The 17338-nt window shown below is 52.3% G+C and overlaps 1 protein-coding gene across 1 annotated transcript; it reads left to right on the top strand.

Moving 5' to 3' along the window:
* The first annotated feature begins 175 nt into the window (after window positions 1–175).
* Window positions 176–8677, top strand: PPP1R15B (protein phosphatase 1 regulatory subunit 15B). The gene is made up of 2 exons (XM_066565311.1): window positions 176–1731; window positions 6135–8677. Exons 1-2 carry the CDS (start codon window positions 325–327, stop codon window positions 6345–6347), a joined length of 1620 nt encoding a protein of 539 aa, XP_066421408.1. The 5' UTR covers window positions 176–324; the 3' UTR covers window positions 6348–8677.
* The last annotated feature ends 8661 nt before the right edge of the window (window positions 8678–17338 follow it).

Raw genomic sequence — 17338 nt, 5'->3', positions numbered from 1 at the left:
GCGCTGCCGTGCGCCGCGCGCTGGCTGATGCAATCCTAGCGGGGCGTGGCCACACGAGGGAGTGGGCGTGGCATCACCGTCACCGCCCAATGGGAGGTGGTGACGCGAGTGGGCGGGGCAGAGAAGGTGACGCCCCGCCCCTCCCTCTGGGGACGGGAAGCGTTGAGGCGGCGGCGCCGCCATTTTGTGCTGAAGCTGCCTCAGGATGGAGTCGAAACCCGAACCGGAGCTGCCCGCCGCCCGCCGAGCCTTCAGACTCACCGCCCCGCCACGGAGCGCCGCTCCACACACCCCTCCGCACCGCTGGCAGCGCTGAACGGCCTCATGGAGCACAGCGGACGCGAACACGCCGGCCCCGGCTTGGGATGGGCCCGACTGGGCCTGGCCGGGGCCTGGCCGAAGCTGGCGGGGCCCAGCGCGGCGCCCGCCGGCGGCTCGTCCCAAGCGAGCCCGCCCTTCTCGTGGCTGCGCGTGGTGTCGCAGCTGCTGTCGCCGCTTCCCGCCCTCCTGCAGCGGCTGCTGCCCGGCGCCGCGCTGAGCTCCGCGCTCTGCCCCGCCAAGGCACCGCCGCCGCTGGTGCTGCTGCCCAGGGCGGACACCTCGCTGGACTGGACCGAGGAGAAACTCCCGGAGAAGCGGCCGGAGGGCGGCCTGGAGCCGCCGGCGGGGCTGTGGGGAGCAGGGCTGGTAAGGAACAGTCTGGGAGCCCTTCCCATGGATTTGTACGTGCCTGGCTTGGAGCAGGGCAAGAGCCACCTGCCGCAGCCCCTGCGAGCCGAGGGCTTGCCCGAGGTTGAATTCCTGCGCAGCAAGCGCCTGGCGTTCCTCCAGCGCTGGCATCTGCCCGTGCCCGACCCCGACCACGGCTACCACAGCCTGGAGGAGGAACAGCAGCAGCAGAACAGGGGCGTCTGCCGGGAAATTGGGGAGCAGCGCGGCAATAGCGGGGATGTAGAGCAGCCCGAGGGTGTGGGGGGACAGCCCGGGGGTGTCCCCGAGGAGCAGGAGGGGCTCCGGGGTGCGGCTGAGGAGGAGGAAACCTTGGCTGGAGAGGAACGTGAGGACTCGGAAACAGAGCAAGACTTCCCAATTTCCACCAGACCTGCCTGTGCGAATAAATTAATCGATTATATCATCGGGGGAGTATCCAGCGGGGAGGAGAGTGAGGGTGAGGAAGACTGGGATGATGGTGATGATGATGATGAAGATGATGATGATGGGTTTGACAGCGAAGAGCTGCCCTCGGACTCAGACGCCGGCAGCCAGGACGGGGAGAGGCTTCATCTGTGGAATTCCTTCTACAGCTTGGATCCCTACAACCCTCAGAACTTCACAGCCACCATCCAGACGTCTTCCAGCGAGCCGGGAAAGGAAATGTCGGACGTGGAGGAGGAGGAGGAGGAGGAGGAAGACTCGTGGGCAGAGTCCTCCGAGGGCTCGCCTAGTTCCGAGGAGGACGAGTGGGACTGTGACAGCGTGGATGAGGCGGAGAGCTTGAAGCTCTGGAACTCGTTCTGTAGCTCGGACGATCCCTATAACCCTTTAAATTTCACGGCGGCCTTTCAGACAGCGGAGAGAAAAGGGACGCCGGGTTTCCAAGGGGCGGAGAGGGCGATTTCTGCCGCCTCGGAGCGTTTCAGCGTGTGTAGGGTACAGCTGGAAAAACACAACTGCGGGAGCGCTGAGCCGGGGCAGAGCAGGGAGAAAACTGCGAGTTCCAAGCGGAAAAAGGTAGAGAGATTTTATTCATATTTTTGTGTTTCTGGATTGTTGAGAGGAAAAAAAATAATCAAACAAACCCACACTGCGCCAAGTGGGGGTGAGGTCAGCGTTCCGTGTGTGCTGATAATTTCCCTGGAATGCTGCGCCTCATCCTCGGCACGTGATGGGAAATTCTGAGACTCATTCTGAGACTCGCTGACGAGGATTTTTTTTTTTTTTCCTCTAGACTCAAAGTTCCATTTTCCGTTTTGAGTTGTAATTTCTCTTCAGTTCCTCTTGTGGTTTCGACGTCAGAGAAACTCCAGGCCTGGGGTGGAAATTTTTCCCTGAAAAACTCCAGAGCTGTGACGAGTTTCCCTGAAAAGCACCAGTTTAAGTTATTTAGGACCTGAAACCGAAAGATTTTTTAGGATTTTTTTATAACTCAGGTTGGCTTGTTCAGTGCTCTGGACTAAACTGAGGTTCCCATATAAATTATCCCAATATTCCCATTTCCGTTTAAGATATGATTAAATATTCTAATATTAAATTATAATATTTATAAATAGAATATTTCTATTACAAGTATGGATAGCTATTTATGGGATAGTTATTTATGGGAGGGATGTAATCAAAAACTGGGCTTTTGAGCCCAAACAGAGTAATTTGATTTTTTTTAAGTAATTTGGGCAATAATAATAATAAGAATAAGAATAAGAATAATAATACCTGTACTGGGATGCAGATAAACAGGAATTTATCCTAAATTTTGTGGTGCTGCAGATGTTCAAGGTGGATACCTCAAACATCTGGATGAGGAATGACTCGAATACCAAATCCTTGGACAATCCAGTGGTGGAACAAACCACGCAAATAGCAAATATTTATAATTATTTCACATTCTTTTTCCAGCAGATACATTTATTTTCCTGCATTAATTCCCATTAATGATTAACTTCGAGCACTCCCAAGTGGCAGGGCTGCGATTGCAGCAGGAATTTTTGGCTCGGGTGCTGTCGGGGCTGTGCTGAAAGAAGGGATGAGGTGGCCGCAATGTCCCAAATGACATCAGAGCCCCGGGAGTTGTGGCTCCGACTGATGTAAAAAAGCTGCAAGGTGGGGACGGGCTGATGTAACAGCTCCTAAAGCAGCTCCTGCAGGGCGCCGGGCACATTCCTGAGGATCCCCGGGGATTTTTGGGATTATTCAGGGCCGTTCCCGGCTGGAATCCCGCAGGGTGTTGATCCCAAAGCCAGGAAACCCGGCGGTGTTGGTGGCACTTCGGGCTCAGCTCTGTGAGGGCCCGTGTGGCCCCTCCTGGCTCCGCTCCCAGGGACTTTTGGCACCAGGGAATTCCGTGACCCAAAAATGCTGAATTTTGGAGATCTCTTGCTCCTATCCTTGCACAAAACACCCCCCGGGACACTGGGAATTGTCCCTCATGGAACGGGATCACCCAAACCCTTCTGGAATTCCAGATTTTCCTGTTTGGAAGCTCCCTGCAGCACCAACACCTCCTTCGTTGTGCTGATAAATCCCAGGAATGGAGCAGCGTTTTTTATTTATTTGTTTTTTACATTTCCATGGGTTTTTTTCCTGCTTCCAGGAATATTTGTCCTGGAGCAGAGCTGGTTTGGAGGAGTCAATCCTGATTTTAGAGTAAATCCTGATTTCAGTTTGTGCCTTTTTATAGCTGAATGCCAAATAAAGTCAAACAGTCCAGCAGGAGCCTAAAATAAGCTGGGTTTAACTCAGACTTAAATCCTTCCTATGACCTTAGTCTAAACCCTGCCAAGTGCACATCCCGAGCCTATCAATTCCTTTATTTACTTAAAATAGCTGCTAAAAGGACTTAAAAGTGACAGTTTTTGTGTATATTTTTAATTTCTTATGTGAACTCCACCCCCTGGAATTCCAGGAGGGATTGTGACAGTTTCTATGTCTATATTTTTAATTAATTTCAATATGTTAACTCCACCCCTTAGGATTCCAAGAGAGATTGTGACAGTTTATTTTTGTATATTTTTAATTTCATTACATCAACTCCACCCCTAAAATTCCAGGAGGGATTGTGACAGTTTATTTGTGTATATTTTTAATTTCATTACATGAACTCCACCCTCTGGAATTCCAGGAGGGATTGTGACAGTTTTTATGTCTATATTTTTAATTAATTTCATTATGTGAACTCCACCCCTTAGGATTCCAGGAGGGATTGTGACAGTTTTTGTGTGCATATTTAAAATTTCCTCACATAAACTCCACCCCTAGAATTCCAGGAAGAATTGTGAGTTTTGGTGTGTATATTTTAATTACATGAACTCCACCCTGGAATTCCAAGAAGGATTGTGAGTTTTGTGTGTATATTTTTCATTCATTTCATTTTGTGAACTCCAGGAATTCCAGGAGGGACTGTGAGGTTTTTTTGTGTGTATATTTTTAATTTCCTTGCATGAACTCCACCTTGGAATTCCAGGAGGGATTGTGAGTTTTTTGTGTGCATATTTAAAATTTCATCACATAAACTCCACCCCTGGAATCCCAGGAAGAATTGTGAGTTTTGTGTGTATATTTTTAATTTCCTTGCATGAACTCCACCCCTGGCATTCCAGGAGAGAGGGGTTGTGACAGTTTTTGGGTATTTTTACTCCAGGACGGGTTGTTCCGGTCACATTGGGATGAGTGTTGTCCCCTGTTCCTCCCTTATCTGTCCCCGTGGTGACTCACGGGGCTCTTGACTCAACAAAACCTTTCTGGGGTTTTTTTGGGGTTGTTAGGAAATCCTCAGCAATCCCCCAGTGCCAGCAGGGATCCCAAAGTTCCAGCAGGGATCCCAAAGTTCCAGCAGGGATCCCAAAGTTCCAGCAGGGATCCCAAAATCCCAGCAGGGATCCCACAGTGCCAGCAGTGACCCCAAAATCCCATCAGGGATCCCAAAATCCCATCAGGGATCCCAAAGTTCCAGCAGTGACCCCACAATCCCATTAGGAATCCCAAAGTTCCATCAGGGATCCCCCAGTCCCAGCAGTGACCCCACAATCCCACCAGGGATCCCAAAGTTCCAGCAGGGATCCTGAAGTCCCAGCAGCAGTCCCACACATGCTTTAATCATATTCTATTTATTTCTATAATATTTTAAAGCCATATTTTACTTATTTTTATCTACCTTTTTGCCGTTTTTTATCCATTTTCCAGCCTGACTTTGGGCACTCCCAGGATGGAGCAGCCACAGCTCCTCTGGGAGTCCCATCCCAGTCAGGAATCCCTTCCCAATCCTCTTGAGAAAAGATTCCCAACCCTTTCACCACTCAACAGCTTTGACTCCAAACCCCAAACCCACCACTTTAAACATTCATTTGCTGAGAGCTCCAGCCTGAATCCCCTTTTTGCAGGTGACATTCCAGGAGGAGGTGACAGAGTATTACATCGGCAGTGAGGAGGACCAGAAAGGGCCTCATATTCTAATTATTTCTATCATATTTTAAAGCCATATTTTACTTATTTTTATCTATTTTTTCTGGTTTTTATCTGCTTTCCTGACTTTGGACACTCCCAGGGATGATGGAGCAGCCACAGCTCCTCTGCCAATCCCATCCCAGTCAGGAATCCCTTCCAAATACTCCAGAGAAAAGATTCCCAACCCTTTCACCACTCAACAGCTTTGACTCCAAACTCCAAACCCACCACTTTGAACATTCATTTTCTGATAATTCCTGCCTGCATCCCCTGTTTTGCAGGTGACATTCCAGGAGGAGGTGACAGAGTATTACATCGGCAGTGAGGAGGACCAGAAAGGGCCTCATATTCTAATTATTTCTATAATATTCTAAAGCCATATTTTACTTATTTTTATCTACTTTTTCTCGTTTTTATCCACTCTCCAGCCTGACTTTGGACACTCTCAGGATGGAGCAGCCACAGCTCCTCTGGGAGTTCCATCATTCCAATCCCAGTCAGGAATCCCATCCCAATCCTCTTGAGAAAAGATTCCCAACCCTTTCACCACTCAACAGCTTTGACTCCAAACCCCAAACCCACCACTTTAAACATTCATTTGCTGATAATTCCTGCCTGCATCCCCTGTTTTGCAGGTGACATTCCAGGAGGAGGTGACAGAGTATTGCATCGGCAGTGAGGAGGACCAGAAAGGCCCTCATAGTTTATTTGTTTCTATAATATCTTAAAGCCATATTTTATTTCTTTTTAGCTATTTTTTCTGGTTTTTATCTGCTTTCCTGACTTTGGACACTCCCAGGGATGGAGCAGCCACAGCTCCTCTGGGAGTCCCATCCCAGTCAGGAATCCCTTCCCAACATCTCTCAGAAAAAGTTCCCAACCCTTTCCCCACTCAACAGCTTTGACTCCAAACCCCAAACCCACCACTTTAAACATTCATTTTCTGATAATTCCTGCCTGCATCCCCTGTTTTGCAGGTGACATTCCAGGAGGAGGTGACAGAGTATTACATCAGCAGCGAGGAGGATCGCAAGGGGCCCTGGGAGGAGCTGGCTCGGGACGGCTGCAGGTTCCAGAGGCGCATCCAGGAGACTGAGGAGGCCATTGGCTACTGCCTGAGCACGGAGCACAGGCTGAGGGTACTGCACAGGCTCCAGCAATCCCAATCCCACAGGACTGAGCCCTTCTAGCACCTTACAGCTCCTGCAATTTGCCTGACCCTTCCCTTAATGAGATCTCAACCGCAAGTGGCAGCTGCATGTGCTGAAACGGGGAGAAAAACGGGATTTGGGGTTTTTTCCCCTTTTTTTTTTTTTTTTCCCCAGTTTGACACTCAACAAATTCTTGGTTTGATATTCAGATAAAACCCCTGGAGCTCCCTGAAAAAGGTGCTCTAATTGCATTCCTGTTCATTAGCACTTGACACACAACCAGACTGCTTGGGGTTCAATCCTTTCCCTAAAAATGCCTTTTCCTGCCGTACCTTGGGAAGTGTGGGGACTGTTCCGTTGGATTTTTGCACTTTGGAAAAAACAAAACAAAAAAAAAAAAAACAAAGCAAAACCTATTTTGAAGGAAATATTTATGGGGTTCACTCCCTAGAATTGCAGTTTTGATTTCAAATTCCCTGAGGGATGTGCAGGTCAGGGTTTTGTTTGTTTTTTGGGGTTTTTTTTTGTGTTTCTCCATTTTTTCCAGCTTCTCCAAAAGCCTCATTTTTCCTTCCTTTAAGGGATTTTTTTCCCATTTTTTTTATTTGTTTGGAATAATCCAATGTTTGAGTGTTTCTGGAGCTTTTTGAGGTTTGAATATTCCAGCCAAGCTTTGGTTTGATTGATTTCAATCATTCCCTTTGCCAGGATTATTCCAAAGGGTTCTGGCTGCTTGTCCAACAAATTCCTTGGTTTTTTAGAGCAAGGAAATTCCTCATCCCAATTAATAATTAAAACTCCATGAGGGCTGTGGATGATGCTTGAATTTAGGGAGCAAAATTCCTGAATTATTTAATGAATCTTTGCTGTAATTCTGCTTTGGGAGAGGGATTGAAGTGAATTTTTATATCCAATCTGCTTGTCCTGATAATTTTCTTGGATTTAAGGAAATTATCTTGGATTTAAAGAAAATTTCAAGACAAAAATTCCTTGTTTTCTTTCCCAAAAATCAGTATTAACTCTTTGTGTCTGCACTGGGGTCATCAGAAACATTTCAGTGAGAGGACAAAACTCTTTATTTATATTCTTAATTTAAAATATTACATTATTTAATCAAAATCCATGAGGGAAAAAAAGCTTTGGAGCTGGAGGTTGGTGTGGGAATTTTCCAAGCAGGGAAAATAAAAATGGAAAAATTCCAATGTTTGCACAAAGTTGGGTCAATAAATCAATTATTTGTTCAGCTGGCCAGAATAATTTCCATTTTGTAGAAGAAAAACCTTAAAAGTGCTTTAAATTTATCCTTAATTCCTTCAGTTTTTAACTTGGGAGAAAATTATTTCTTCCTGCTTTATCCTGACTTGAAAATCCCAGAATTTTTGGATTTATCCTTTATTTTTATTGCAGGAAGTGGTTTCTTTGAGTTGAAAAATCCTCTTTTTGTGATGCAATAAGAAAATTTAGGGGATGAATTAAATTACAGCTGCGTTAATTCAAATTCCAACTGTTTGCCATCCCAAAAATTTGATTTTTTTTCCTCAAAAAAAAAAAAAAATTAATTTGCATCATTCCCTCAAATCCTGAAAAATCCATTTGGAATTTTTGGAGGATTTTACTCACATTGGATTTTGCTTTTTAATTCAGGAGGGGGCAAACCAACCAAAAAAAACCCCCAAAAAAATGGAATTCCAAGAAGAAAAAAGTGTGGATTTCTGATCATTCCAAGGAAAACACACAACGTGAATTTTTCCATGGATCTCCCAGTTGGTTTTTTTCCCTCGGATCTCCCAATCCCTGAGATTTTTGGGATTTTTTGGGAATTTTTTTGGGATTGTGGTGCTTCAGTTCTTTCCGGACAACTCGGATTTCTTGGTGCTCAGGAGAAACCTTGGGAATGCTGGGAATCCAGAACTGCTTGGAAAAATGGGATCTCAAGAAGGACAAGAGCTGCTTCCAAAGGGTTCAAACCTTGGGAAAAAATGAGATTTTTTTTTAAAATCAGAATTCCCATGAATGAATTTTTCCCACTTCTCCAACCTCCTTTCATTCCAGCTGTTCCAGCAGGAAGTGGAATTTAATTAGCACCAAACCCATCCCTGAACACCTCAGAGCTCCCTTTTTTCCCTTCTAAAATTCCTTAAAATATATGGGAAGCAAAACTTGGAGGGAATTAAATCAAAACTGTGATCTGCAGATTTTTATTTTTGTATCATTTTGGGGGGGAAAAGTTTGGATTTGGCTTTCTATGGATTTTCTTTTGATTTGTGGCCGCTTTGTTGGGGTTTTTTCTACCTAAAAAATTCTATTTCTGTACATAAGAAACGATTCAGGACTAATCTGTGTGTTGTAATAAAGAGATTTGCAAGATACATTTGGGGAAAAAACAGCTGGAAAATCCAATTTTCAGGTTGGATTTCTGGGTGGTGTTTGTCATTCCTTGGGGTTTTAGGGCAGGGAATTCCATCCAGGGGGGCTCCTCTGAAGCTGGAATTCCTGACAGAGGCTGGGAAATGATCCCAAATTCAGGGCTGGAGGAATAAACTGCATTTTCCCAGGGATTCTCAAGGAATGGGATGAAGAATTTTTTGGGATTTTACCAAAATCCTGCTGCCAGCTCCCTTTGGAGGTGACGCCCTCAAGGGTTCTGCTCCACCTCTGGTCATTCCCTGGGCATCTCTGGAATTCTCAGGGAGTTTTGGGAAGAAATTCCAAATTCTTGGAGGTTTATTCCTTAAAAAAACCAAAATTCACTCAGAATTCCCACCTTGGAGCCCAATCTGTGTTTTCCTCTCTTTGTTTTCACTTTATTCATCCCTAAAACAACCCCAAGGTTGATTTTCCTGATGATCAGGATTAAAAAAAAAACTGCTGGAATAAAGAAATAAACAGGGAATTTCCTGCACTATTCCTGAAAATAAAAAACAAAGGTGGAAATGGGGGATGTGAGAGGGGTTCTAAAGCAGATTTTTTAAAATTCTGAAGAGTTAAAATCTGCTTTAAAACGGAAATTGGGATTTCTCCCTGCTGGAAGCGGCACAGTCGCGCTGCAGGCAGCGCATGCAGCTGGAGCACACAAATCCCACTGGGAATTCTTTATCTGCACTTGGAGGGAAACAATTCCTGCTCCAGAGCTGCAGCTTCTCCACAGGACTGAAGAATTCAATTGTTGGAGCCCCTGAGGTGCTGCTTTGATCCCAAAATCCAGGTTTTTTCCTGGAGCTGGGAAGCAGGAGAAGGAGGAAAGGTGGGGTTTTGTCACATTGCAGCCCCACCTTGGCCCGCTGGGGTTTAACCCAAGGTTTATTCTGGATTTTTTGGAGGGGATAAAGGAATTTAAATTAGGAATAAAGGATTGGAGCTGTCCTCAGGATAAAAACTCTCTGCCTGCTTCCCCCTTGGATGGGCGCTGCTTTCCTGGGCTGGGGTTTTGGGATGCATGGGGAACTTCCCCTGATGTGGATGCTTTCTGCCAAAACAGAAATCATGGAATGCTTTGGGATGGCAGAAACAGCAAAGATCCCCCAGTCCCACCCCTTTTTCCTGTCCCAGAGAGCTCCAGGCTGGCCTTGGACACTCCCAGGGAGGGACAGCTCAGGGATTCTCTGGGAATTCCTCCAAAAATCCCATCTGAGCCTCTGGGAAATCCAGGAAAACCTCAGGACATGGGAATGTGCCCCTGGAGGAGGAGCTGCCCCTTCCTTCCTTCCTTCCTTCCTTCCTTCCTTCCTTCCTTCCTTCCTTCCTTCCTTCCTTCCTTCCTTCCTTCCTTCCTTCCTTCCTTCCTTCCTTCCTTCCTTCCTTCCTTCCTTCCTTCCTTCCTTCCTTCCTTCCTTCCTTCCTTCCTTCCTTCCTTCCTTCCTTCCTTCCTTCCTTCCTTCCTTCCTTCCTTCCTTCCTTCCTTCCTTCCTTCCTTCCTTCCTTCCTTCCTTCCTTCCTTCCTTCCTTCCTTCCTTCCTTCCTTCCTTCCTTCCTTCCTTCCTTCCTTCCTTCCTTCCTTCCTTCCTTCCTTCCTTCCTTCCTTCCTTCCTTCCTTCCTTCCTTCCTTCCTTCCTTCCTTCCTTCCTTCCTCTCTTTCCCCTCTTTCCCCTCTTTCCCCTCTTTCCCATCCCAACAAAGGCTCCTCAGGGTCATTGACTCCATGCCAGCTGAGCCCTCTCTGCATTCCAGCCACATCCCCTGGCTCTGGAACATTGGGAATTTGGCACCTGGGCCCAGCTCTCTCTTTGTGCCGGGCAGGAGCAAAGCTCCAGCAGAACATTTGGGTTCAGCTCCTCTTCCTGATCCTTCCTGGGATAATTTAGGTTGGATTTGAGGTGCTGGCAAAGAGGGAAAAGCAGATCCAGGTGGAAAACATTCCCAGAGCTGCAAGGAAGTTTTGTTGGCATGGCCCCACACCAGATTCCAGGAGATCAGGGCTTGGATGGAGCCCCCAGGGGGCTGTTCTGGGGTGGGTGAACGGAGGTTCATCATCATCATCCTCCCTGTGTGTCCAGCCCAGCATTCCCAGCAGGAATGGCCCAGGGAGCAGCCCCAGCAGCGTTCCCTGGCACCATCCCGCAGAGCAGCAGGGATTTACACCCAGGTGTAAAGAACAGGAGGCAATTCCAGCTCTTCCTCAGCACCTCCCGTTCCCCTGGGCTGATCCCCGAGTTCTGCTCCAGCTGGGAATGCCAGGAGGAGCCACAGGGAGTGTGGCTGTGGTGTTCCCAGCCTGGGACCTTGGAGCAGGAGGGAGTGCCAGGGACACACCTGGAGTGCCATGGATGCACCTGGAGCACCAGGGACACACCTGGAGCGCCAGGGACACACCTGGAGTGCCAGGGATGCACCTGCAGTGCCAAGCACACCCCTGCAGTGCCAGGGACACACCTGCAGTGCCATGGATGCACCTGGAGTGCCAGGGACACCCCTGGAATGCCAGGGACACACCTGGAGCACCAGGGACACCCCTGCAGTGCCAGGGACACCCCTGCAGTGCCAGGGACACCCCTGCAGTGCCAGGGACACATCTGGAGTGCCAGGGACACACCTGGAGTGCCATGGATGCACCTGCAGTGCCAGGGACACACCTGGAGTTCCAGGGAGCACCTGGAGTTCCAGGGACACCCCTGCAGTGCCAGGGACAGCCCTGCAGTGCCAGGGACACACCTGGAGTGCCATGGATGCACCTGCAGTGCCAGGGACACACCTGGAGCACCAGGGACACCCCTGCAGTGCCAGGGACACGCTGGTGAGGACACCCTGGCACAGAATTCCCACGGAATCCGGGGCTGCTCCATCCCTGGAAGTGTCCAAGGGACACTTGGAGCACCCTGGGACAGTGGGATTTGTCCCTTCCTTCCCTAAATCCTTAAATCCTCCCCACCCCAAGCGCTCCACGGTTCCACTCGAGGAGGGGACATCGCTTGGGGACAGTGGCAGCGCCGCGTCCCTCGCTCTCAGCCGCATTCCCGGCTTTTTTCTTCCCGGGAATCTTTTGTCCAGGAGGTGGTGCCAGAACCGTTCGGGACGCGCAGGCAGCGCCGCCGCCCCCTCTGAGGCTGTCCCCAAGGTGCCGCCGCCTCCTCTGAGGCTGTCCCCAAGGTGCCACCGCCCCCTCCATCCTCTGGGTGAGTTTTGGGACAGGAAAATCCAGGGCGGGAGCAACAACCGCCCCTTAGAGCGGAGCAGCGCCCGGTTCTGTGACATTCCTGGTGCCTGAGCCACAGGAGCCAGCAGGAAACGTCCCCAGCCGGGCTTTGTGTCACCCAGCAGGGTCACCGCGGGCTCGGTGTCCTCCCTGCCGGGGTGACAGCGCTGTCACCTCACCACACATCCCTTCTGGAGCTGCTCCCCTCCCTTTGTTCCCTGGTCCCAGCGTGGTTTGGAGGCTTGGAATGGTGTGGAGGAGGAGGAGGTGGCAGCTGGTGGCTTCTCTGTGGGGACATCGGTGCTGGGAAGGGAAGGGAAGGGAAGGGAAGGGAAGGAAAGGAAAGGAAAGGAAAGGAAAGGAAAGGAAAGGAAAGGAAAGGAAAGGAAAGGAAAGGAAAGGAAAGGAAAGGAAAGGAAAGGAAAGGAAAGGAAAACTGGAAAAGAAAGGAAAACTGGAAAAGAAAGGAAAACTGAAAAGGGAGAAAGGAAAAAGAAAGGAGAAAGGAAAATCCTCATCCCCCAAACCAGCATCCCTGTCCAAGGCCATGGATCTTCCTGCAGGACACATTCCCTCTCATCCCACTGTCCCCTTCCTCTTCCTGGTGTCCCCAAGGCTTTTGTTATCCCAGGAAAAGGCAGCAAATCCGCCTGGTTTGGGAGGGGATGGAATTTGGGCACCCTGGAAGTCACCACAACCCTGAGCCAGCCCCGGCCTGAGCTCCTGATTTACTTCCCTCAGTCCCAGATCCCTCCACTTCTCTGTCTTGCTCCTTCTTTGGGGGAAATTGGGGAATTTGGGGCAGTCATGGATGGATGGGGAGGGTGGGAGTCAGGGATTCGTGTTGGGAACGTGGCAGAGTCACCCAAAGGGACGGATCCCTGTGGATAACACTGGATATCCACCCCAGGAAGTGTCCCAGGACAGAGCTTGGATTAACCTGGGATAGGGAAAGTGTCCCTGCCCTTGGCACTGGATGAGCTTTAAGGTCTCTCCCAAGCCAAACCAGTCTGGGATTCCATGGAAACAAAAAGCCCTGCTGGTATTCCCAGGTTCCTCTGGAATGGAGCTTTTCCAGGTCAAACAATGCCCAGGGAATGGAACTTTTCCAGGTGAAACAATTGGAATAAAGCTTTTCCAGGTGAAACAATGCCCAGGGAATTTTCCTGGTGAAACAATGCCCAGGGAACGGAGTTTTCCAGGTGAAACAATGCCCATGGAAGGAGTTTTCCTGGTGAAACAGTGCCCAGGAAATGGAGTTTTCCAGGTGAAACAATGCCCATGGAAGGAGTTTTCCTGGTGAAACAGTGCCCAGGAAATTGAGTTTTCCTGGTGAAACAGTGCCCATGGAAGGAGTTTTCCTGGTGAAACAATGCCCAGGGAATAGAGATTTTCCAGGTGAAACAGTGCCCAGGACGGTGGCAGTGCCGGGTGCCATCAGCTGCTCTCCCAAAGGGACCAACCAGACGTGTTTTTCTCACCCAGTGGTTTCAAAGAACACCAGGAAAAGCTTTCGGGGAACTGGTTTCCCCAAATCCCAGCTCTGATGTGGGGACTGAGCAGGAAAAACCCCAAAATACTTCAGTGGCCGTGGTGGTGCTCAGTCAAACATTCAGCTCAATCTTGGAAGTTTCTTCCAACTTTAATAATCCTAAAACCCCTGCTCTGAGAACCAGGGAGTTTTTGGGAACCAGGAAAAATTTTTTTTCCTTCTTTTCCATCTCTGGGGCCTCTCCTGAGCCAGCATCTCCCTGCTGGTGCCACGAGAGCTTTGCAAAGGCGCCGCTGAGACAGGAGGGGAAATTGGCTCCTTCAATCAGCGGCCCAGGTGCCTCCCAGACCCCACCTTTGGCCTTGAAAGACTTTTAATTGAGGGCTGCGAGAGAAAATACCCGGTGGGCAGCCCCAGAAGTACCACAGATAATCATCAGGGTGCCCTACATAGGACTTGGCTGCGAGATCAGACGGCCCAGAAGAATCCGACATTGTTCCAAATGAACAGGAGAGGGAAGTAACAACTCCATAATTACTCACCTCGAGTTAATTGATGGTAATTACAGCGAGTAGGCACTGGAGGAAGCAGTGACGAGCTGGCCCTGGAGAGTCACGGGGAGGGCTGGGAGTGTGCCCTGCGCACCGCGGCTGCCAGGGGGTTAAACTCCATGGGTTTGGCCGGCAATTTTTTTTTTTTTTTTTCCACTTTTCCCTCCCTGCCGGGTTATTCGCAGCAAACAGAGCCGGGGTGGAAGGGCTGAGTTGAGCCTTTGCTCCCGGGGACAGCCCGGGACTCGTTGCCGGGCGCTTCCCGAGCGAGGCGGGCGCCGTCCCCGCTGCCCCGCGCCCGAGCCCCCCGTGCCACCCCCATGGGGGATGACATCGACTGGCTGGACCTGCCGGGCAGGTGGACCTACGGCGTCTGCGGGGACGGGAGGATCTTCTTCATCAAGTACGGTCCTGCCCGGAGCCGGCCTGGGCTGGGGAGGGGGCTCTGCTGGGGCTGGGGGAAGCGGGGTGAGGAGCTCGGGGGGCTGCAAAGGGTGGGGGGCTCGGTTTGAGGTCCCTGTGCTGTCCCATGGCACAGCCGCCTCTCCTGTCCTCCCGTTTCTCTCTTCTTGGGGACGCTGCTGTCACAGTTTCCCCTCTAAAATCAAACTCGTTTGGCTGGAGAAGTCCCCCGTGGTGCAAGAGATGGGGAAGGGGCTGCTGAGCCCCCCGGGGGTGCTGACAGCCCCTCTGTCCTTGTCCCTCACAGCGACGACACCAAATCCACCAGCTGGGTGCACCCGGGCTCGGGCTACGCCATCCAGAGCGGGCATTTCTCCTGCACAGGTGAGCCTGGGCCCGGCTCCTGGGGGCCAGGATTGGGAAATGTGCAGTGAAATCCCCACGGGAGTGCAAAGGAGACCCCCCAAAAATGAGCCAGCAGGAGCTGGGGAGGGCTGGGGGGTTCTACGAGGCGATGCTGTCTCCCCAGCGTGGGTTTCCCTGGTGGATTTTCCCCTCCCTCCTGCGCTCTCTGATGAGGAGGGGCCTCAAACTTCTCCAAAAATGCAGTTGGGCGCCTTGGGAGAGCCAACCGCGACAGCACAAAGTGTCACCACCAGCCCTCAATCCCTGCCCTCACCCTCCTGCCCTTCCCCGGGGGGGACAGGGAGGGTGACCCCGCTGCTGGCCTGTCCCCGCAGGGCTGCCCCGAGGCTGGGAGGTGGACACCACCATGCACGGCGGCCTCTACTTCATCAAGTAAGTGAGAAAGGGCCGAGGGAGGAGCTTCTGCAGCCCGGGATGCTGCGGGATTTTCACTGGATCGGGGCAGGAGCAGCCCCAGCTCCGGGCCCTGCACCTGCAGCTCCTGCTCCAAACGCCCATCCCAGATGCAAAATTTCTCCTCGGAGAGGCTCCGGGGTGGGGTGGGCGAGCCAGCCACCCCCTTCCCCGCGTCACCCCGCAGGGAAACATCCCCCGGAGCCCGGCGGGGAATTCCTGCAGCTCTCGGATGTTGTGGGGAGGAGCGGAGGGTCCCTGGGGCACGGAGCTGGCTGTGCTGGCCGGGATGAGGCAGCAGCGGCTCCGTGAGGCTCCAGCCCGAGGCGCTGCTCCCGGTTCGTCCCACTGGGATGTTCCCTATTCCCTCTCGCCCCTTCCTTGCCTCCAGTGCTGGGATTGAGGCCGTGGCGAGGCGATTTCGGTGTCTAGACAGGCTGAGAGCTGCAGGCTGTGCCTCGCCTGGCGTGGGGCTCCGGGTCCTGCCGGGTGAGGCTGCTCCAGACGGGATCGTTGAGCCCGTCCCTGCCTGGCTCCCGGAGCTCTCCCTGTGTGCCCAGACAGCCATAAAATCCCGGCGAAGGGAGCAAAGATCCCCCGGCGGCCTGGAGCAAAGCGCCGGCATCAGCTGCTCTAATCTGGGCAGCGTCCTTGAGGCAGCCCCAGACGGGGCCGGGAGTGGGGCTGGGGCTGCTCCGGGAGCCTCCTGGTGGGGTTTGAGCTGTGACCCCAGGAACCACCTTCCTGTGTGTCCCGGGACCTGGGAATGTCAGATTGGGGCAGGGGATGGGACTGGGGCTGCTCCAGGAGCCTCCAAGTGGGGTTGGATTTGTGACCTGAGGAACCACCTTCCTGTGTGTCCTGGGACCTGGGGGTGTCACAGTGGGGCAGGGGATGGGATGGGGATGCCCTGGGAGCCTCCTGCTCAGGCTGGAGCTGTGATCCCAGGAGCAGGGAGCACCTTCCCTGTGTGTGGCAGGGACCTGGGGGTGTCACAGGGGAGCAGGGGATGGGACTGGGGCTGCTCCTGGAGCCTCCTGCTCAGGCTGGAGCTGTGCTGGGCCAGGAGCCACCACCTTCCCTGAGCACCTGGAAATGTCACAGCAGGGCAGGGAATGGGGCTGGGAGGTGGTGGCCACCAGGTCAGGGCTGGGGAAGGGTCCTGCCAGCCCCACTGAGGCCCAGGGGACAGAGTGGTGGCCGTTGTCCTCCAGAGGTGGCACCGGGCCCAGCTGTGGAAGCTCCAGGGGATGCCGGGCACCCCCCAGCCCAGAGTGTGGGTGGGCAGCACCCAGTGCCCTATCCTGGTGCTCCCACCCAAAAATTGGGATTTTTCATCCCAATGCTGCCCCAGCTCTGCCTGCAGGAGGAGAGGCCCTGCTGCACTCACGGCTTTGGGATGGGGCTGATCCTGGTGTGCCATAGAGGGAGCAGGGAATCACCAGACACCAAACCGGGGTGCTCAGCCTGCCTGGGGGCTCCCCCGAGAGCTCCTCAGTTGCTCCTGGGCTCTTTTTGGGGAGCAGGAGCACAGAGGGAGGTGGAGCAGCCCCTGTGGATCCCCTCTGCCTGCAGAGCAGGGGAATGGCCTTGGGGTGGGGACAACGCGATTTTGGGGTCCTGCTGTGGGCTGGCAGGGAGGGAGGGTGTCCCCCCACACTGTGGGGACACAGGAGGCAGCAGATCCAGTGAAAGCCACCCCAGTGCCAGCCCCTAAAGCCCTGTGGCTAATGGGGGATTATAGGATCAAGGGCGGCCGCCGGTTTTCCCTTCCTGGAGCACCCTGGCTGTCCCCAGGCCCGGGATGGGAGGTCCCTGTGGGCTCTGAGCCCCAGCTGGGTGCCACCACGGGCCTGGCAGCTGTGACAGGCAGAATGAGGGCAGTGCCATGGATCGGGGCACGGTGCCATGGCTGCAGGGCTGCAATCTGCAGGGTCGGTGCCTCCGTGCCCAGCTCCAGGAGTCACCAGGCTGGGCTGGGGGCCTGGGCAGGGTCCTGCCAGCCTCACCTGAGCCATCCTGGCCACCAGCTCAGCTGCTGGGGGCTGTCCTCCTGCCCATCCCCTCCCCGTGGGTGACAATCCCGGGGTGCAGATCCCACCCTGCTCCAGAGGGCTCCACACCTGGCTGGCACCAA

The sequence above is a fragment of the Molothrus aeneus genome, chromosome 24, assembly GCF_037042795.1.
Source record: "Molothrus aeneus isolate 106 chromosome 24, BPBGC_Maene_1.0, whole genome shotgun sequence".
NCBI lineage: Eukaryota > Metazoa > Chordata > Aves > Passeriformes > Icteridae > Molothrus > Molothrus aeneus.
Note: the sequence above shows the minus strand (reverse complement) of the source record. Positions and strands in the feature narration are given on the sequence as shown.

Bases quoted from the DNA above. Each gene is read 5' to 3' on its own strand.
- PPP1R15B (XM_066565311.1), top strand. From the start codon at position 325: ATGGAGCACAGCGGACGCGAACACGCCGGCCCCGGCTTGGGATGGGCC. The intron at 1,732-6,134 runs GTAGAGAGATTT...CCTGTTTTGCAG, and splicing joins CGAGTTCCAAGCGGAAAAAG to GTGACATTCCAGGAGGAGGT.